Below are 22662 nucleotides of genomic sequence, written 5' to 3'. Positions count from 1 at the left end.
TTTGCAATGTTTTTGAGTCCCTCAACATATCAGTCAAATCTGAACTTCTGGCTTGTTGTATAGTAATATGTATCTGGCAGCATTGTTATACACTTGTAATACATAGGAATTCTGTCTCACTCACTGAAATTATTAATTTGGTAATATAAATTGAGTTTTATTTAACATACTGCACTACTCTGACACTGGCATGGCCGACTAATCTCTCCTGCATATTGGTATTCTTGTTATTACAACATCCTCATATAAGGTTTCCTCATATTGGTTTCTGCATTTTACATTTATATCAATGCTAGAAGCCCAAATAGGACATGTCTCATTGATCTCTTTTTCTCTTCTGTCTCTTCTAAAATGGCATCTCATTCAGACTTTTTTCTCTATTTCATGTTTATTACCATCCCAGGACAAATTAGGGTGAAACCTTAAATACTGGTATTCCAGATACCAGAATGAAGTTTATTTTTAAATATTGATAATGCTATCATAAGAATGCATAAGAGGAAACATCACAGAAATAACTACTTAATTGGTACTAAGACATCAAAGAATACAAAGGCTGCTGCCCTGGATAAATGTTTTAAAATTTTACATGAAATATTGGCATCCAGTATGCAAGATACTACTTTCATTGAATCTAACACTAATGCAAGATATTTTTACCTTGGGAATTATAAAAGGTAGTCCATTTCCCCTACAAGTTATTACTTATTAATTATTATCACTGTCTACCTTCCAAGGCCACAGAGATCCAATCTGTTTCATGGATATTTGTGTTGGGAGAAGATAAGCCAGTCAGAGGTTTTCAAGCTGAACTCTAGAGTAAAAGAGTTACTACACCATAGAATCACAGAATATTCTGAGTTAGAAGGGACCCACAAGGATCACTGAGTCCAGCTCTTAAGTGAATGGACCATACAGGGACTGAACACATGGCCTTGGCATTATCAGTGCCATGCTCTGACTAGCTGAGATAATTGTGAGCAAGAGGTGAGTGTGAGTGCATGTGTACACATGGACCCTTTCAACTGCACTAAGTACATGACTGAATTATGACATGGCTGTTGCACACACTGCACTTTCTAAAGGATTTTGCTGTTTCAGACTGTGGTTTCATTCCAACACAGCTGAGCAACTGAAATTAGAGGGAGCTGGTTTCCTAAGTGTTCTTTTCTTGTGGCTGGATTCTCTTCAGCTAAGATTGAAGATCCCCTGTAGCAAGTAATTTAAAATATCTGGTTTTAGACAAAGGGATAAAATCACTCTGTGACCCTTCTCTTAGAGGAGACACTACCAGAACCTCTTCTCCACAGAGCTGGCTGTTTCCAGCAAGTCTGTAATGGTCCTATGTCCTTAAGAGCTGTATCTGCTCAAATTTGTCAGATTTGAATGAAACAGGCAAAGTTTGTTAGGCAGTAGGAAAAAAAATCACACAGACCACCCTAGCACATAAACATTGCCTTCTTAAGAAAGCAGGTCAAAAAGCAAACAATGGTAGAGCCTTGCAAATCTCCTCTACAGCAGCATCCACAGAAGCACCACAGTCCCTCATGGGTAGGCCAGCCAGTGAGGCAGTGAAGGAAGGATGAGCTCCAGTTCACATGACTGGGAGAAACAGTCTGGCAGGGACCTGGCTCAGATCTGAGCATAATCATTTTGATTATGACAAAAAAGGTGAATCATGATGAGAAAAGCAAATTCCTGGTTCAGCCTAGGAAGAAATTAGTGAGGAAAAAGAGTGATTGGTCTCTCCACTGGTCTGAAAAATTAGCAAAAGGAGAAATGTTACATGCAGGGAAACTAGGAAAACAGATGAATAGAGGTAACATTATGGATTAATTCCCTTTTTTTTTTTTTTTACACTGCTGCTTGAAGATTAGAAGCCCTTTGTGTCATCAAATGCTTTTGCATTATGAGAAAATCAAGCCTACAGCACTCTTAGGAAAAGTACATAGGGACACTGCTATAGTTCTTAGCAGATCACTGTAGAGTTAGGGAAGTTTTAACATTGTCCCTGCCTTGGCCTTTAACCTCTTTTCTTTTATCCAGCAACTTTACTGTCCATATACCATAAACTACTTCCCCTGCTGCTGACTGGAGGATATGGATGCTTTTTGGTTCAGTCATTAAAACTTTTAATGTGGTGTCTTATGGCAGCCACAGATGTGCTTTTCCTAAAGAAACCATACCTGTAGGGTCAGGATGCCAGAAATTGGTCTGAAAACTGACAGATCCAACATTCCAAAGGATTTCTGCCTTCTGTAATGGCCAGAAAGTCTCTAAAAATGACTTCACTTCCCTTTGTATTTTTAGATTTAGACTGCCTATCCTCAGCTTATAAGGCATGGGTTGCTTGGACTTTGCAAACAACTCTAGAAAAGGAGCCTGGATTTTAAAGTTCTGGGTTTAAGAACTCTTTTTAAAAGTTCTTGATAATTTACTGCTGTTGTTTTATTAAAATGAACTGTTTTGTGAATAACAGCAAACAGCACAGGACATTACCAGTGTATAGGTTTCTTGTCTTGGTTCCTTTGATCCATGAGCTTATGAAGACACAACTAACAGAGGGTCACCTGATAGAAGCCAAATGCAGAACTATCATGTAGGAACCTGATGAGTATTCATAAACAGAGTTCAAATGGTTCATTAGCTACAATGACTGATTGCATTCATAACTTTGGAGCCTACATTTAGTTTAATCTTTATCATTTGGATTAGCATTAACTGACAGAAATAATCCCTTTAAAATTATTTCACAGAATCAAGTGGGACAAGAAATATCTACTACAAAGTATTCCTGAAATAAAAGAGAAACTTGCCACCAGTAGTGTTATCTATGTGGCAATTATTTTTCAAACACAGAAAAGATAATATGTGCTTCATCAAACTCAACTAAAGAATTCACCATTAAACTTTAGCAACCTAAAAATAAAAAAAAAAAAGCACAACAGCAACAATAACAATAATAATTATAGCAGCAAAGACAATTGTCATTTACTTTTACACAAGACTTTTTGAGACCCAAAGAGGAGTGCTTCAGGAAAATAAATTGCAGTTCACCTCACTGCTTTTATAGTAACATATTTTATGCGCACACAATAGTTTAATGACCACATTTGCTAGCACAATACCTTTATTTCCTTCCCACCCCAAATCCATTAGCTTCAAAAATATTCTGCGCAACTTACAGTAATAGCTAAGAGCTCTAACAGTAAGTTCAAGTCAATTCTATGCTGAGGGATCAAAATATCAAACATTGTCATGTGTGCATTCAGTGAGTGTCACTTTGCATGGGCTTATATAATTGCAGGAGAATTTCAGCTCTTATGCAAAGTTCAGGAAACTGGTGTGCAGCCCTGTGGTCTGGAAAGCCCCAAATGTGGAAAAAACACACAAAGTTTTTAGCATTATATATTAGATGATCAAAGAATATACACTGAAAAGCTCAGAGGGAAATTGCAACCATTTAAAATTACAGTAAACATTGTTTTTTAGATATATGTTACTTATGGTTTAACTTCACAGTTATTGCTGCTGTCCATGGACGTTATACTCAAGTGAATCTAATAAGACTAGATATCAGGTTCTTTAGTTTAAACTAAAGTAAAAAATAAAACTCCTTCTATCTGAGATTATTTTAATTGGATTTTGTGACTATTTGTCATAATATGTTTGGGTTCAGATGAGCAGAGAAAATGTTAACGATACTGACAATATCACTTACAATACAATTGGAGCAAAATGAAATAAACAAGGTTCTCAACAAGCTGCTATGGCTTCAAGCTACATACACATAGACCAGAAGTGTCTCCAGCAGACAAATTTCAGCTACATTTTCTATTTTTTATTGACAACTGTATTAACTGGGAAGTCTTTCAAACTCTAGGGAATGACTGAGACATATCTTTTCAGATTCTTAGATTATTTTTTCAAAGAAATCTCCTTGCAGTTTAAGAGGCATTGTTCTAAGGTATCTTCTACAAATTATTCTAAAAAAGTTAAGTCTCTCCTAATAAAATTCCAGAGCTACACTGCAAAGTAAGAACAAAGTAAAAGCAGTGGAGTGAAATGGTATATATTTTCTTGCAAATGTTAACATCAGAAGAGAAAACAATTGTTCTTTTTCTTACTGATTGCCAGGTGTAGGAGAAGAGACTAACACTTCTAGATTGTCCACATATAATCTAGTTTTCAGATATCACCAGGTGCCGTGTTGGAGGCAATCAACTCTCAAACAATGCACATCTACATACAGACAGATGTTTTTTTCCTAGACATAAATTGTTGCTGCCATGTTTCTTGCTGTCAGTTTGTCCAGAAAGCTCTACTTCAGCTCCACTTCTAGAAACCAACCAGAGTGTTGGAACGTGTGTACAGCTGGCATTAAGCTATTACCTCCTGCCTATCAAAATTGCTCGTGTGACCTTTCTGGGAATACCATTAAGAGAGGAACAATCAGCATGGGTGTAGCACATAAAATTACTGCAAATAAATATAGCAGTAGGCAGCATAATTCCTGAGCATCTCCACAAAGAATGCAGTCTAAGCAGTGACCTCTTCTGCACTTATCCTGAATGAGCTCTTACAGAAATTCACTAATGGGTTCTGATAATCTATTATTTATTGCAACAGACTCTAATAGAGAGTCTTAGCAGAGGACTCTCCTGTGTTTACAACCCTTGAAAATAAAATGTCTCACAAGTGACAGAAATGTGGCACTTGCAACTACATACACGATTTCTTTTGGTTGCAGTTGTTTCTTTTATATTTGGTTTTGAAAACCAGAACCCTTCCTCCCCCAAAATACACAGCTTGACTTGCTTTCATTTTACCTAATGCATCTTTGGCTTAATCTTATGGAAAGCTGTAGATACTGATATGCAACCATTAGTATTACTTGGGCTTGAGGACATACCTCCATGTTATACTTTTCCACTGTCCTCCTCAAAGGATCCACAACCTGCCAGCAAATCAGGATGCAAAGATCAATCAGTAGCATCCCTCCAACTATCCCCAGTAGCTTCTGGTCTTTAATGATCTGGAGAGACAAAAAAAAAAAAAAAAGAAAAAGAAGTAGGGAGATTCCCATGAGCCACAGATAGACCCTATACAGCTTTATTCCTATATAGGGAGAAAGACACACATTGCTAAAAGTAAAGGTTTTTAACAATGAACAAAGAAAATAAATATAGAAAGATGAAAGCAAGACAAATTATTTTAGTTCATTTCATGGGTATTAGAAGTATCTGAAGTGCTTTCCCACTTCTAAAAAGACTTTGGGAAGACTCTCAAACATTTATATTGAAATCCAGGCTTAATATTAACTCCTGGAAAATGAGAAAAATATGTTCTACAGAGCCACTACTGTGTTTATGCATGCAGATGTGGAAAATGCCCATCAGCCTCTCAGAGTAGAAGGCATTGAGGTAGTTTTCACTAAGATTTAGTGCTCATTCTTTCATAACCTTCTTGCATGTGGAAAATGCAAAAGTTATCATAAGTTTATTTTGGAGTTTTTTTGTGTCCATGTGTTTAATATTTGCCTGTGTTACCCAGGGAGCAGGAAGGAATGATATATTTTTTCTATATTACAAAGGTCAGAGGCTTTAATGCACATCTAGTGTAAAACATGCTTTTAATTTTGCTTGGGGTTTAGATTCCAAACAGAAAAACAAGAGTTGCTGATAAAAATAAAAATCCAAACCATGTATTAGAGTCTTTTATAACTGCATGCAATCCCTATGAAATTTCTACCGTTGTACACATAGCAACACAGAAAAAATATACTGAAATTGCATTATTTCAGTTGCAAAGTTGTAATCATGTTGAAATATCAGGCCTAAATTAATTTTATTTCAGTGTTCTTGATTCCATGGTCATGGTTTCTTAATTAATATCTACCTCTATTATTAAGAACACTCATCCAGTAGTCAAAAGTTATTGCCAAATTGCTGTAACATGGACAAATACACATCTTTTTTTTTCCAAGTTTCCATTCTGGGAAACAGTTGACTTAATCCAAATGAAATATTCAAAAATATTAAGCCTGAGAAGCTTAAGAAAGTTGTGATTATTTCAGTTCAATTTGATGAAATTATTAGGATTTCAAAAATGCATTAAAAAGCCAGAAGTGTCAGCTAATCTTAATAGAGGCAAAGTTAGTATTCCTGCATAGAATAAATTGTATTTGCATTACATTCTTATCAAGCTGAAGGAAATGATGAAAATGACAAAATTTGAAAAAATGTATAAAGAACGTTAGAAAGTCTGGTTTTCATATTGCTTGGCGTGATATCTTTTCTCTTTTGAAAGATGTTTCGGAAACATTGTGCACCACTTTTTGTTAATCTGCTGGTTTATTTTATAGAAAATTTGGAATAAACTAAGAGTAAAATAAAGGCTAGAAATCAGAATGAGCTAAAGGACTCGGTACAATATTTTCATTTCCTGAGACCAGTTATGTAAATCCATGTAGCTACCACTGCCAGAAAGCACTGGAAAGTGATGCTTTCCACATGTTTGCAGCAGCAAGGAAGCAGTACAGCCATCTCAGAATTCTGAGACAGCACAGGTATGTCTGGAGAGGGCAGGTGAAAGGGAAGGGTGCAGCTTTCATGGTGATATGTCTTGCTGCTGGATGATTTGGCAACGAGAACTTTGCAAGGAAAAGGTGCCTTGGTGAGCTGTGCAGGGGGAGGAAGACTGTTGAAATGTGTTTCTTCATAAAGCTAAAATGAAAGCAGGTATTAAGCAAAGGTTCTCAGACACAGCTTGGTCCCTTGCCTTCTTTGGGAAAACAGAACTACGTCTGACCTTTTAGCTGTTTATCAACTGGCAATCAGAGCTGAAAAGGAACAGGTTAGCCTTTTTTCCTTTTTTAATCTCTTTTGTAATGCCTGCAAACAGACCTTGAGTGAAACATACCTAGTACTGCTCCTAGTATGAGTGGAGACATGGAAGAGAAAACAATGGGAAGTCAAGTCCATAGAGGATTTGGATTTAGATGAAATATTGACAGTTTAACTCAAATTTCTTTTCCTCTCTCTTAAATGGCTAGGGAATTTATTGTATTGGTATGTTTTAGTTGGTCTTCCTTTTTAACTGATGTAGTTTATTTTACTGAAGTTGGCTGTTGAACTATTACATGTTTAGCCTTTCCCAGTAGCCAGTGGGCAGGGACAAAAGCCTTTAAAAGACAATTCATCCCACCTATCCTGGGAAAGATTTATGGTCAGAAAAATTAGTGTTCTGAAACATGCCACTCCCTTCCTCACTCCCTGCCCCCCAAGAGGAGGTGTAGACAATTAACTTCAGCTAAAAATATACATTTGACAAACTAAAAGCTATGTGAAAGCATCTTGCCAGAAATGTCTCCCTCTGTTCTTCTAAGCCAAAAAGGTTCCTTGGAAAAAAATCCAAAAACTCAAAATATCTTATCTTTCAAATAGAAATAGCACACATTTTACTTAGGATATGTAAGCAGCCCAATGTCTTCCATATTTTTATGAACTATCTTCATATTGAAAGTAAGATTGCACTGAATTCAGAATTGCCAACCCCTGGTAATATTAGTCAATCTGGTACAGCAATGCCAGAAGCAAAAGAGTGAAAGGATATTATTAAAAGTAGTAATACTGATAATCCACTCACAGAATCAAAATAAATATCTTCCTATTCATGATCACATTGCTAATGTTATCACATCACTTCTCCTTGCTCTTGTACATCTTTCATTTGTACCTGACCTTGCACTACTGCAGATCAGTATTTCAGTTTGGTAACCTTTTTTTGGACAGGTAGTTATTAGAAAAAGGTAAGAGTAGAGATACAGCAAACAGTTGAGCTCTTCCTTGGATACCTTTGGAGTAATTTTTCCCGCATTACTCGGCCCTTTTCTGGACAGAAGGGGAGTTGTATAACAGCAGCTGTCACTGGCAGCAGGTATTATTCATCCCTTACTTCTGCCAGGCAGCCAGGAGGAAGGCAAGCAAGAGAAAGCCCATAAGATAACCTAAGTGACCTACAGCAGCGTGATGAGCTCTGCAAACACAGTGGTGTTGGTGCTGCTGCAGGGTGAGAGGGCTGAATGCAGGGTAACTGGGGCTGCCTCCCACACCCATCACAGCGCTGCCCTGTCCTTGGCAAAACCACTGCTGGAATACAGCTCTGAAGCAGAACTCTCCACCAGAATGTTAGCTTTCAGAACAAAACACCGAGGTCCAATTATTTTTCACTTCTGCCAGTTATTAGCAGCTTGTCCTAAAAGAGATTTGCTCTGAGAAATGCCACTGGTATATCACTAACAGCACTTCTAAAAGGCTTGCTGTTCTCCCCTTCCACATGCAGGAAGCCCAGCTTTCCCAGCCCTCACTCCCACCCACTAGAACTCCTTAAATTCAGCACATTCACTCCTCGGGAATCACCAGATGCACTGAAGGAGTCTTGACTCAGACATCCAACAAATTCTCTGTCTGACAGAAGAAAGTAATGAGCTAGTGAGGCTCCTCACAATCAAAAATGTCATTTTTCTTTAAGAGGAAGGTTCTCATTTTTTCTCTCTTTTCATTTTCTTTCTAGCAAACAGTAAATCAGCCTTTGGAGAAATACATGGTAGCTAATAAAATCCATTTATGCAAGTGCTCCTGAATCCTTGCTGAAGCCAAGCTCTCACACAGCAGCATCTGTGAGTCATATTTTCTACCATCTGTGATTGGATAGGTGAATCTGTCTCATCCTGGCAGATCTGCACACTGTTATAAATGCCATTGCCACCAGTCTGGACTATATATCTGGATATGGAGCGATCTGTCCTCAAAATAAATTCACTCAGAACAAAAACTGGTAGGCCATTTTCCTCAGCAACACCACTGTATGGGCAAATCAAAATTACTCTGAAAACTCACAGCCATGAAGACAGATAAAAGTCCTTACTCTCCACAGACCTTGCCATCTGATCACAGGAGATATAAAATCTGCCTAAAGCTCTGGGATAAAGTTTCTGCTCCTGGAAACTCCTGAGGATTTTCTAGAACTATCACAGGCTGTACCACCTGCCACAGTAACTTCAACTGTTCATTTGGTTCTTATTGCATAAACCTTTTGTTGGGCTTTTTTCATTTGCATTCTAAAGCATATCCATTGTGTCCTGGATGACCCTGTCATCCATCAGTTTGTGGGATCACCTGGAAATTTGGCAATCAACAGTCACTAAATATTAGGTTTGTTTTTTATAGTTACGGCTAGGGAAAACTTTCTGTTATTTCTTATCTTATCTAGAAACCAATTCTGAAAATGTTCATGACATAGACCTTAAAGTTGAACTCCATTATAAACCATGAAGAAAGAGTCTTACATATGAAGACTTACATCTCCAGGATGCAACATTAGTTTTGTACCTCTGATTTCCACAAACAGCTTTCCAGCACAACTGAAGAGTTAATTTACTCCTGTCTTTTCTTCAGAGTTAATTTCCTTATTACCAGATCACCTCCATTTATCAGAATAAAATATCTTTAATTTTAAAGCTATATTAGCTATATCTCTGCAGTTTGTTTGTTGGGTTTTTAATTTAATTCATAGAAACATAGGCTGGAAGTGCTTTTGCATTTATTCATAAGTTTTGATATAAATATATTTTTTTTCTTTTCCATTTAAAATGTAGGATCTTTTTTGCTTAAGAAGGAAATTCTGGTTTCTCTTGTATAGATCAACCCTGCCTAATCTAGCTGACAGAGTGGTCCCTTGCCTTCTGGCACTAGCTGGATAAACACTTAATGTTATTAATTAACTTTTTTTTCAGTTGTCTCTTCCCCAGACTCCTGGGATGGAATCTGTAGAGAGAAACTCTCTTTAAAGGGTCCCTCTGTGAAGCTTCCTAGACCTCATTCAAATAAATGAATATCGCTGACATCAATTACAAAAGCCCTCAGAAATCTGAAACCAAATTTTCTTCTCCCTGATACATACAGAAATCCTGCTGATCAGAGTCCCCCCTCTGAACTGGAGGGGAAAGAAAGAAAATAGAGTTTGCAGGGAAAAAAAATTGTAAAGTCTGTGAGCTTGCAAAAGGGACCATAAAACCACTCATGAACTTGCCTTCAGGATACCCTCTCCACTGCATAAACAAACCTTTCATGTCTCTCAGTGTGGTTCAGGGCCACCTTGGGCTTGTTCCCCTGCATTAAGTGGGTCGGCACAAGTGGGATGGTGCCAGGAGGTCGGGGATGCAAAGTCAGTGGTGGGTGGGTGAACTTTACCCTACGTGGGCTGAGGGAGACTCTATCTTAGAGTTATTAAAGCTATTAATATTTTAGTGAACTATACTGTAATACACTCTTAATTTCTATTGTGTAATGGAATGAGAAAAAAGGACTATTGAAAACACATTATGCATTGTTCCCAGTAACTCCACAATGTTTTTTTCAACAGCCATTATGAGTACTTCCTATAATAGATTGTATGATTAGTATTGGCAATGCCTCAAGCTGCAATTACATTTGTTTTAATGAGTGAATGCTTACATTTTAAAAAACATGTTGTAGCATTAAGGATTTTGACCAGTAAGTCACAGGGAGGAAAAAGCTAAGTTTTATTCTCTTAGAGGTATTTTGACTGATTTGATAGAAGACTTGTATATCTACTTATAAATTTAAAAAAACCAAAAAAACAAAAAACCAGCATTTCTGTTTCCAGTGAGGATCTACTGTGACACCTGTAGTCTAAGAACTTGGTGACTACCTTTCAGGATAGTGGAGTGTGTGGTACTCCTGACAATAATGGACAATTGGATATGATCAAAAAGCTTGGTATTGAGAATTAAATAGCTACAGTCACTAGCCTGCAAAAGCACATATTTCTAAAACGTGTCTTCATTGGTGACTCCTGTTTAGGATACTTGCATCATTGGGCAGACTCACTCTCCCATTAATGCTATAGCAAATGTGGATGTGTTGACTCTATGCCCTGCTGCCAGGAGAAGAAATCAATTGGAAGATACCTTTCCTCTTTTCCATCTCATATAAAAAAAAAAAAAGGAGGAATATCCTAGTGGAGATGCTCCCTAGGGGAAGCAGAAAATAGAAACTTTCCAGAGGTTAGAGATGGAGAGAGATTAAGTGATGGGTTAAAAAAGGTTATAAAAATCCTTGTTTTTTGGAAGCCTGAGCCTCAGTTATGACTACAAAGAACTAGAGAATTGGAGAGGTGATTGTTTTACTAACATTGGTAATCCAAACATAACGAGCACACAATTTGTTTTTCAATATAAATCTATATTGAAAAATGACTATTTTTCACAAAACAATTTTGAAAAGACAAAAATAAGAAACATGTTAGTCTAAAAATGGCACTAAGAAATCCAACTTGACAGCATTAGAACCAATCATTCTTGCTGGTGTTCTGGAGAACTGTCTTAGGAAAAACCCTCAACAGTGTGTTAACTTCTGCTTACAACCATAAGTAAAGCAAGATGTGCTGCCTTGAGAAACCTGCATATCCCACCAACACAGCAGGTCAAATTCACCTTTGAGAGAAATGCACTTGAGCTCAAGAACACATGGAATAAACGTAAAGGACTTTCTATGAGAGGTATAAATGTAAAGGACTTTCTATGAGAGGTGTGAATTCTCATCTTTGGAGTTGAAAGGAACCCAACCCTTCAGGAAAAAAAAGAGTGCATGAAAGATTTGAATGTTCAGGAAGAAATCTTCTGATTTTGTTTGATATTACATTAAAGTACCTAGACTTTAATATTTTCCTTAATGAAAAATTCTCTGAGAAAGCATACTTCATCATTACCAAATAGCTGGGAACATCAATGCACTTGATTACATTTACAATCCAATTTCAGGCTATTCAGGAATAAATTGCCTCATACTGTATAGCAACATGTTCTTTATTTCTCTGTCATCCAATAGTCTCATAATACATAGAAATTATGGTTGTAGCACCATTTATGAGCACTTACATTTCACATAGAGTTTTTGTTGTTTTTGCCATTACTGAGGCTTACCCTTACCAAGATGTACCATGCAGAAATTTCCATACATAAATGACTTCAAAAGCAGATTTTTCTCCTAGATGTACAGTTCATTAGCTCAGCTTCTTTCTGTGACATGAGCTTGAGATTTAGCTTCACATTCCATATTTATATAAATGTAAATTTTAGAAATATGATTCCTGTTGTTCCTTGGTTGGCATTTTGGCTGATCGGCTCTTATGAAAATCACAATGCTTATTTTACATCTAAGTTTGGATTCTAAGATTACACTGACTATTTTTAAAGCTTTGGACTTACAATTTATAGTTGTAACTATTTGGGGAAAAAAATAAAAATAATTTAGTTTCCACTTATATCACTTTAGGAAATACTGTATCTGTTTATTAATAAACCATAAGCCATACCTGAATAATTTACACTGCCCTGTAAGTATCAGAGATCACTTGGTCCAGTGGTAAATATTCATAATGAAAAAAAATCCTAAACATAAGCAAATTTCAAACTGTCTTCTTTCTGACTCTCAAAGACTGAACAATAACACTGAACATTTCTTTAGGTATCCATATGCTGGTTCATTTTCAGCAGATGGTCTCTGATAGATTGTTGTACTGTTGGTATGGTTACCCAAAGCAAATTTTTGGATCTTGACACATCTCCTCTCCAGACTTATGATCTCTCATATATATTTAGTAGAAACAAGTGTATCCTACGGGAAATCCATCATAAAACTTCTTGTTATACACACAAAATCTCTAGCAAGATTAAAAAAAATCCTGGAAAAAATATAAACATTTACAGTCTGAAAACTGACCTGGAAAAATATTTTAAAACAGAATTTACAGAAAGAACTGATTAGATAACACAAACTACATTTATGCTAATTCAGAACTACGTCTACATAGGATTTAAGTAAATAAATGAGATGTGGCCTATGAGGTTCTGACCTAAACCCTATGTCAACATAATCTGGAGAATTTTGCTTCATCTATTTTTAAAAGATTAAGATAATGGGTAACTTTTTTTAAACCGCTTCAGGACTTTAGTGAGGAAAAACATAGATTGTAATAAATTCTAAATTCCATGAGTGGCTTGAAAAACTTACGGGAAAGTTTACAGCCAGAGATGACATTCATTCTATAAACTTCCTCACAGAGGTTTCCAAGTGAGGGATGGGGATAGCAATCAACAGACACAAGCTGAGAAGAGAAGGCAGCAGCACATAAACCCATAACTGTGTAGCCTCCAGCTGCTTTCTCCCCTCTGTTTCCCCCCCTCCCTCCCCCAGGGATGCTGTGCAATCACAGGAGCTGGCAGCATCCCTGCAGCTGGCACCGTGCAGGGCAGGAGCATCAGCCAGCTGCTGCCCACCCCGACTTGGGAGATGAGGATTGGGCCCTGCTCAGAGTAGCCCATGTACCCTGATCCCCAGAAAGAGCCTGGATGGTACCCCTCCCAATTTTCTATACACCTGTTTTTGAAACATTAAATGTACAAGTTATTCAGATTTGTTAAAAAATGGAGTGTGAAGGCAATGAGCTAAAATGTCTGAGAATTCCTGCACTGCTTCACTCAGGTACTAGATTTGCTTCTCAGAAACAAAGAAACAGAAGAATAATTTCTGAGAAATATGCTCAGAGATATTTCTACAGCATAACAAATAATTCTGGAAAGTAGTTATTTTTCTTCATTTGGCACTTAACTGTTTTATATATTAGACCACCTTTCTCAAAACTCCTACTGCCTTTTTCATTATGCATATTTTCTGGTTTAAAGAAAAGAATGAAAAGATGGTAACATAAAACTCTCTCTTTTACTGCACAGTCCTATTGCATGCCCAGAGCAGACTGACTACGTTTGCTCCATGACAGTGGCATTCTGTAGGAAAGCAAGGCTTCACTGGTGTCCTAATAATCTACACAGGGGCAGAAATGTACATTGTAGAGATCCTAGCAAGCTGTAGTTTTTCAGTTATTGACTTTTCAGCCACAACATAAAACTTTTAATGTTTTCATGAGCCCATTCTTCATAAAGAAAATGGAAGGAGGGTTCAATTATAGAGAGAGCTGCATGCATCAGCAAGAGGAGCCTTTACATCTTTGCACACCTCATCAGCTTAAGCTAAAAGTCACTAGAAGCTATCAAGATCTGTACAACTGCATAACAGGAAGACAAGGCACATATTTTGCCTGCAGGTTTTATAGATACACAGTAATAGAAAGAAGAACAGTAACATTCAAAAATCCTGTGTTCAGATTTTATGCTCTGCCCACACTTCTTGCAAAATCATTTTGGCCAGTCCTAATTTCAAGTTTTTTCTTGCCTCTTTCTCCATTCTCATTCCTGCTTTGTTTTCCTAGACTACATCCCTATTTTTCAGGCCTCCCATTCTGCCTCTAAATTTCAATCTTAATCTAATTTTAAACCAGATCTAGTTCTTCAATTACAGTTTGCCATTTAAATACCATACTCAGGCTCTGCATTCCATCATGCTCAGCTTTCTTGATCACTTCTTACAGACCTTCCTGCCTTCGCTGGCTTTGAAATTTAGTTTCCAAGGGAATTTTAATCCAAATTCAGTCTCCCTCTTCAATATCTTCTCCCAGTATATAATCCCAAGATTTTCCTATTTTTTTTTTCATCTGGACGGGCTTCTCTCTTGACGTAATTGGCAGGAAACCTGATTTCTCCTTTTCAGTCTTCCTGTTCCCAGTCTCTTGGCCCTGAAGTTCCCTTGCATTGCCAGCCTCCCTTCCCCATCCTACTGTCAAAAACATAATCTGTGCAATCTCCTTCCTGTCTTTGCAAGGCATGAAGGCCTCAGCTCTCTTCAGTACTCTTACAAGGGCCTAGCAGGCCAAATGGATTACAATAAATTTGCCAGATGGCAGCCTGACAGGCATAGCTGAGTCAGGTTAGACTGATAATTCATTTTTGTCTGTTCTGATTAGCTTTCTTTCCCTTTGATATTACCAATATAGAGAAATGCTTATGTGAAGGGGTAGAATAATGTTGGCAAAACTATAGCAGCACAAGCCTCAAGAAAAGAGGCTGCTCTACATCCCTTTTGTGGTTATATTCTGTATTTATCTTGTAACAACTTTGTCAACATAAAGACATATGCCACCAGAAATCTACAGCAGTAGTAATAATTGAGTACAATGATATTATTTTCAGTGAAAATTGAAGATAAAACATCTCTTCTCTGATGCCACAGTTGAAGAATTAAGTCCAAATAGACAAAGCCAGAGTGTACTCTGCTATGGGTAAGACAAGCTTATCGTGGCAGCATCAACTGAGATGTATTGTACTGTCAAATACAACAAATGCAACAAGGCAACATTGTGACCTTGATCATCTTCATGCTTTAGTGTAGCCATCTACAAATGGCCAAAAGCTTGTCTTTGTAGGAGCAGAATTTATAACATTTATGGAGGCTTTAAATATCCCTGCTTTGAATTTCTGACTATTCTGTGCTTTATTTGGCATTCAGAAGTTGCACAGGAGCAGTCACTGTGCAGGAGTGCTTCAACACCCCCAAAACCCCAAGACAGTGCAGATCCTACCAAAATGGACAGCTTCTCATCCTTCTAAACTTTCCAGAAGGGTTCGTTCTATAAATGGTTGAGCTAGCTAAAGCTTCCCCAGGACACCACATGCCCTCCTGCCACTGATACTCTCCTCTCTCTCCTCTTATCCACTGCCAGCCCTCCTGCTGCCAAGGGAAACAAAAAACCAGTCCCCACCTCTCTCAGAACACAAGACATTCTGCAGCCCAAAACAACAGAAAGGAGACGTATGAAAACCAGAGCTGCACCTCAATTATAACTGTTACAGTTATTTTTAATACTAATTCTATTTCACTTTCCATTATCTCCGCTAACCTCTTCAAAACTCAAAAATAATTTATTTCCCCCTACTGGTTTTGTCATTTCCATTTGACAAAAATTGATCCCCTTGCACCCCTCTGTTTCCAGCTAAAACTAATGCATTTTTAATTTGCTTCCTTTGAGCCCTAGCAAGATCAAAGATAGTGACAGAGCTCTGGGAATTTTGCAAAATTTATCCTTAGTAGTCTGATAACAGAATGAGTATATTCTGAATTTTATTGTTTATTAATTTCCAGTAACAGAAGAGTGGATATATAAAAGGCTGAAAATAAAATAGACTTTTGAAAGGTTTATAAACAGAAGTTAATGAGAACCTTCAACCAATTCAAGACACTCTAACTCATTGTTTCACTTTCCACTGCAGTAATATGGAGTGTATTATTATTATTATTATTATTATTATTATTATTATTATTATTATATTTAAAATTCTGTATATTTGCTCACACTGGAGCAGATATCCACTAATCCCTTCAAAAAGCCATGTTGTACACCAAAGTGTGCAATAAATGTACAGAAGCTTGCCCTCTCTAATGTAGATAAACAGATTTACTCATCATATTCTCTCCTTTACTTAACACCCACTTTCAAGAAATGAATTAACCAGTGTTTTCAACAGCCACACAGGGATTCTTTCACTCTCTGAAGAAATTTCACTGTTGGCAAATATTTTTCTGATGAAAATATTGAGGATGACAGGCAAAGATGGTATGCCTAAAGGTCATACAGATTTTACTGTCATACTTGTATACAGGTAGTAACTGAAGTGATCACAAATGAGTAAGATCCACACTACTTAAATAATTTTGGAACTTTGTACTTCTCTGATTGCAATGCCAGTCTGCTCTGTCATGGCACAACTAATTCAGAAACATTAATGTGCTTTTTTCATGTAGCACTACCTTTGTGTATTTGTCAGTTTAGATATTGTTTGCAAAAATTTCTACTTTCTGTGCATCCATAGAAAGAAAATACTTTGACTGTAAACTATATCTGCAGAAAATGGAAATGTCATTCTTGCAAGACATAAGTAAAGAATGCCATGTTTTTCAGTCTGACTCCTAAAAACACTTTTATCTATCCTGGCAAATCAGAGACAGAAAATATATGACTAGTAAACACTAATCTGGATAGCTGATTTGTTTTACATAAAGAAAACTGTCGCGCTTCATGATTCATACTTATGATTTGGAGTGAGATATCTAAATAAAGAATTCTTTAAAGTTTACAGAACAAAATGTGTTATTGACTTAATTCCAGAATACTGAGGAAGGTAGCCTAACAGCCTTGATGCTTCCAGTGTCACTCAGAGCAAAGAAGCTCACTGGTCCAGATATCTGAAAGTTTATCTCCCTTATACTGGTCAGTATCTTTTTAACTGATCTTAAATGATTTTAACATCCAGCTATGCACAATCAATTGCAATTTGCAGTTGGTGATGAGCCCCTTGAAGAACAGGAGCAATAAAGAATTTGAGGATTAACAGATAGTGAAATTTATTATTGAGTAGCAACATGCAGAGCTAAAATGTAATGTTTAAAATAAAAAGAAGCAAAAGCTCAGTGACAGTCCATTGCAGTACCTGCTCACTCCTATCTGAAATAGTATGTACTGGAGAAATTATAAAATCCTGAGGATAATAAAGGTAATGAAGTAAATGCTTTTATGTGTTAGACTGTAGCGTCTTGTGTAACTTCACTAACTTAAAAAGATTTGTACCAATAGGTAAAAAAATATTTGCAATGTAAAATTTCATTTCTCAGAAAGGTAAAATCCTGGCTCGTCTTTGTTAAAAAACTTTAATATAGGAAGTGTGAGATCATTGAAAAAAATGAAGAAGAAAATGTATAAAAGACTCTGGTAGTATAAACTCATATGTTAGAGTGAGCTCTTTGCAGACATGCAAAAAGGGAGGTTTCCATTTCACTCCATCCAGAGCATCCTGGTTTTGGTATAGAAATCTTTTATAATTTAGTTAGTTTTAAGATATTTTGTATTTATTAATCTTTTTTTTTTTTAAAGAATGATAATGAAGTGGAGCAAACCTGACATGGTCGAATAGGAGGGGCAAGTACTAATTGGATGTGTTGTGGTGCCAGAATAATAGATCCAGTTCCAGACACAGCATGTAATTCCTTAATAACCTCAGACATAAATCTTCTTAGAAACTGAGTTAACTCTCTCCCTGTCTAACTGAGTCCATTCCTTCTAAGGGAATGATGTATCCTATTGTGACAGACTCCCTACATATTGCAATTGTGGAAAAATAACATGGCGCTAACAAAATAAAAATTAACAACAGAGATCTTTTATGACCACACATAACAAAAAAAAAGAGTAATCTGACAAGTTTTTGGAACATTCTTCTACTTAATTTGGTTATATATAACTCTTTATTGGTTATTAGAATAAAACTGTTCAGATGCACATAGGAACTGCACTTGGCACTTCTGCTCATTCTATAAAAATATTAATTTTGATTTTCTGTTTCATGAACATTTCTCTTAATGTTTTTATCAGCAAAATGTTTTCTACTCAGTGTTTTTCCTATTTTTTAATAAAATCATCTCATAAAAAGTACTTCATGTATGAAAATAAGCTTAATGGGAAAAATACCATGAAGAGCTATGCTACTCCTAAAATGAGCCTAATCCTTTACAGAAAATGTGCTGTACCAAAAATGACAGAGACAATTACTGTGGTTCAATTCTGACCAGTCTTAGAGTAAATTTATGCAATTTCAATATTAATTAGAAATAGGAAGCTATAAAGCAGCACTTTCTCTTGCCTCCTACCAATCCATGAGAAATCCTCAGGTAATACCCATGTCTTAGACAGATATAATCAGAAAACATTAACAAGCAAATCTACCAGAAGGAGACATCTGGATGCTGAAGCAACATACTAAGAAGGAGCAGAGATCCAAATTCACATTGACATTTTATAGCCAACTCCACTGTCCACCTTTTGTTATAAAGACTGGAGGGCTGATACTTGACTCCAACTCTGAGAGACTAGAAAATAAACCAAAAAGCCTTAATATCAAATTATTCAGGATCTTTGGACGTGACACAGGAACAGTCAGCATGGCTATGGCCATCCAGGAAAGGTATGAAAACAATTAGAAAATTGTATTAGCAGGGCAACAAAAAAAGAGTCTATTTCCCCTCACCTTTTTCTTCATTTTTACATTTTTGAAAATTGCATGGACTCTCCACGTTTTTGCAAACATTGCTCCAAATGCAGTTGTGTATCCCACTGTTAGAATCCATGTTCGGACCTAAAAATGTATATACATAAAAAAAAGGACAAAGTTACTTAGATATCATAATTTCAGACAACTTTTTTATCAAGACCCTGGGGAAAAAATATCTGAAGAACTTGAAAAAACTTGTTATTTAGTAATTTCTCATTCATTGATTCCTTGCTTTTTTACTCATCTGTCCACTCCCTCCCTAACTGAAACAAATCTGGATGCTGAATTCTCTCTTTCATATATAAACCCATAAATCTCTTCAAATATTCAGCTTTTTTACTTTTATTGTGTTCTTTGCAGATAGAGGAAAGAATCAGTGGAAAAACTCAAGAGACAGACTATAAAAAGCACTCAGGGAGCTAATATTAATAGCAACATTTTGAACAGAAATGAACAGAGAAATAGAGATGTAATTCAGACTAAATAAGAAAAGATTGTACTATATGAGATACATATCACCCAGTGAAAATTCCAAGCATTCTGGAAAGATAAGAACAATAGATTTTAAATTATCCTATGAGAGAAAATGGCAAAACAGGAACATAGTTTTGTTTGGCAAGCCTCAGGAACAATACCCAAGTCAATGACAATACCTGCAAATGTGGTCTAAGAAAAAGGAGGTGGTGAGCTTGCACAGAGCAATAGTGTAAGATTTTGGGCTGCTTCTTCCTTTCTCTTTTTAATAGAAAAACTTCAAATTGACCAAGAAGTACAGAACACAGATTAAAAAAGTTTTTCCTGCAATTCCTCTCCTGCCCATAGCAACTTATACACAGGCCCTCACTTTCAGACTTGCTTTGAGATAGTTGCAGCAAGCTCTGAACAGCCCTCTCTAATTCCCAGGAAGCTTCTGTTTTCATTACCATGTAGGTTTGGCTGTTTGAAAGCTTTTTTTCCCTGAACAGGTCATTTTCTTCTCAAAAATGGATCAGAGACTACAAAGCATAGCAGGTAGAAAACCATGTGAGAGGCACAGCATGGAATTGGAAGCCAATAGTTGAATCTGAGAGCCTGAGAAATCACGAGGAGGAGGAATAATCTCATCCTCCTTTTAGAGACTCCACACGCATCAACACATAAAAAGGGAGTACCAACGCATAAAAGTGCACAAAATTGAACAAAGACCTTGCAGATGAAAAAACTGGGGGACAGACAATGGCTAAACACAGGGAAAGGAAAGCTACAAAGAAGGCTACAGAAAAAGGGAAAGCCAACCTTCTTTTGGCCACGTTGACTATGCATGCTAGGCCAGCAGAGCCGTTTTGTGATCAAAAAAACCAATCTGATTTAGAGAAACTAGGATGTTCTAAGAAAGCATTTGGGAAATATTATTTAGAGAACCTAAAGGCGATGTTTTTCATTAGAAACCAGCATAGTTTCACATCCAACTTCTGGAGAGTTTGGGATTTTTAATTTTTAATTTCAGGATATGCACATTGATGAGAAACTAGGCATTCCAGTAAGATTCAAAACTTGACATCTAGGATAAACCTGAGGAATAACATAAATGTTTCATATCTAAATACATGCTATTTTTTGCCTTTCCAAACTTTTCCAGAATTTCCATTTTTGTATTCAAAACGTGATCTTTTTACACAAAATATTTTGTGGAAAACAAATTCTAATTTTTAATAGTGTTTAGTGACAAGGTATAAAGGCAGGGAAAAGAAAAAATATATATATTCTATCAAAAACTATTGATAAAACAATAAAATTACTGAAGTTAACAAATAAATAAATTAGACACACGTGGTCCAAAATAATGAATTAGTAAGAGAAAAGTGGTTCTTCACTATGAGAGTTGTGAGGCACTAGAACAGGTTGCACAAAGTTGTGGATATTCCATCTCTGGAAGTGTTTAAGGCCAGGCTGGATTTGGCTTTGAGCAGCCTGGTCTAATGTGTGGCATCCTTGCCCATGGCTGTGGAATTGGAACTACGTGATATTAAATGTACCTTCTGACCCAAGCCATTCTAGAGTTCTATGAAAAGTACATACAGCGCCATGAGTCTTAACATTAGAAAATGTTGCGATTGTGCATAGAAGACTGTTTGAATATTTGTATGTATGAATTAGTGACTTAGTGGCATCTAATGTTGTGGTTTATCTGTGGCATTGTTGATAATGACCCTGAATGTAGAGTTGACTCATTCCTGGGTAATCTTGCCATTAATAAAACTAGTAAAACAACTGTGATTAGATTCAAACTACAGGAGTTTTGCCACTTCGTGACATTCTTGAATGTGATATTGAAAATGAAACCCCTAAACAAACAAACAAAAAAATAGAAAAAATTAATAAATATTTAGGCCAGCAAAGCATTATTTTTAACTTCATTATTTTTCAAGTCTTTGCTGATTAGCTACTATCCTGCATTATACTTCAGTAAAACCAGTTAGATCAACTCTAATGGATTTAAAAAATGTATTTCATATCATTGTGTTCATACTAGCCAGATACATTTTGTTTTTACTTTACATCAATAACCATACTTAGCATTCAATCCTTTTGCTGCTATTAATAAGTATTCAGCTCTTTCGTGTACAGCTTAGTGGTATATTTGGCAAACAGATACATGGTATTTTCGTGTCTCTAATAAGACTCTCTCTTGTTCTCACTGAAACAGTAATTGTCTCTGGGGAATACTAATAAATTCAATTATGCTTATAATATGTTACTAACTCAATATTCAGAAAAATGTTATTTCTAGCATGTTTGATTTTAAAAAAATTATGTATCCCTGATTAGGATTACGCATATTAGAATAACGTAACTACTGTCTGTATCAGAAATATGTTAGCTTAAATATACCAGGATTTTGTCAAAATGAGATCATTGTTGCTAAGAAGGAGATGGTAAGTTTCAGATGAAAATTAATTTTTAATTTTGAAGAAAATGACCTCAAATTTGTCTGCTATAATTCATTAATGCAGCTGGCAAAATGAAAAATTTAGAAAACAGCAAAAGTCTCTGAAATTCTTATATCTGCTCATTTATATTCTTAAAGGTATTATACCTCCATATCCTACTCATTGGAAAGAAAGTGATAAAAATACCAGTAATTGAAGAGCATGACCATGATGTTGTACAATTGATCAGCAATTCTCCCATGCTGGAAGTTTCTAACGTTGTGTTTGCCCAGAAGCTGAAGAAAACCACCCTTCCCTCAGAACCCACCAAACAAGCAGGAAAATGTCTCTTCAGTAGACAAGAACTTGCATCCAAATGCCTGTTCCTAAATAGACACAAAACCTGAAAAAATACTTTTTTCTTAAATGGTTAATTCATTACATAATTTTTGATGTCTTCAATTATTTCAGGGTATACATTCAATTATCCACTTATATGTCTTGGTTCCCTTTTTTATGAATAAGATGGGTTGGCTATTTGAATATGTCCTGAAAATATTTTGTTTTCTGTAATTCAAAGACAACATGCAAGTGTCAAAGGAAATTCCATCATTTGGTATACAACAATTAAGTATTCCTACACAGATAGCAAAATGGAGTTTCCTATGTCTGTTC

The 22662-nt window shown here is 36.2% G+C and overlaps 1 protein-coding gene across 1 annotated transcript in view; it reads right to left on the bottom strand.

The window, feature by feature from the left end:
* The window catches only part of GABBR2 (gamma-aminobutyric acid type B receptor subunit 2), a 457140-nt gene that overhangs the window by 125378 nt on the left and 309100 nt on the right, over positions 1 to 22662 (bottom strand). The window contains exons 12-13 of the mRNA XM_030971306.1: positions 19055 to 19162; positions 4913 to 5035 (exon numbers count right to left, since the gene is read on the bottom strand). Of these exons, the coding sequence (XP_030827166.1) occupies positions 4913 to 5035; positions 19055 to 19162 (231 nt within the window). The remainder of the gene's footprint in view (positions 1 to 4912; positions 5036 to 19054; positions 19163 to 22662) is intronic.

Source organism: Camarhynchus parvulus, chromosome 2 (assembly GCF_901933205.1).
Source record: "Camarhynchus parvulus chromosome 2, STF_HiC, whole genome shotgun sequence".
Classification (NCBI taxonomy): Eukaryota; Metazoa; Chordata; class Aves; order Passeriformes; family Thraupidae; genus Camarhynchus; species Camarhynchus parvulus.
The sequence above is the reverse complement of the archived record's forward strand: the minus strand, read 5'-3'. Positions and strand labels throughout refer to the sequence as shown.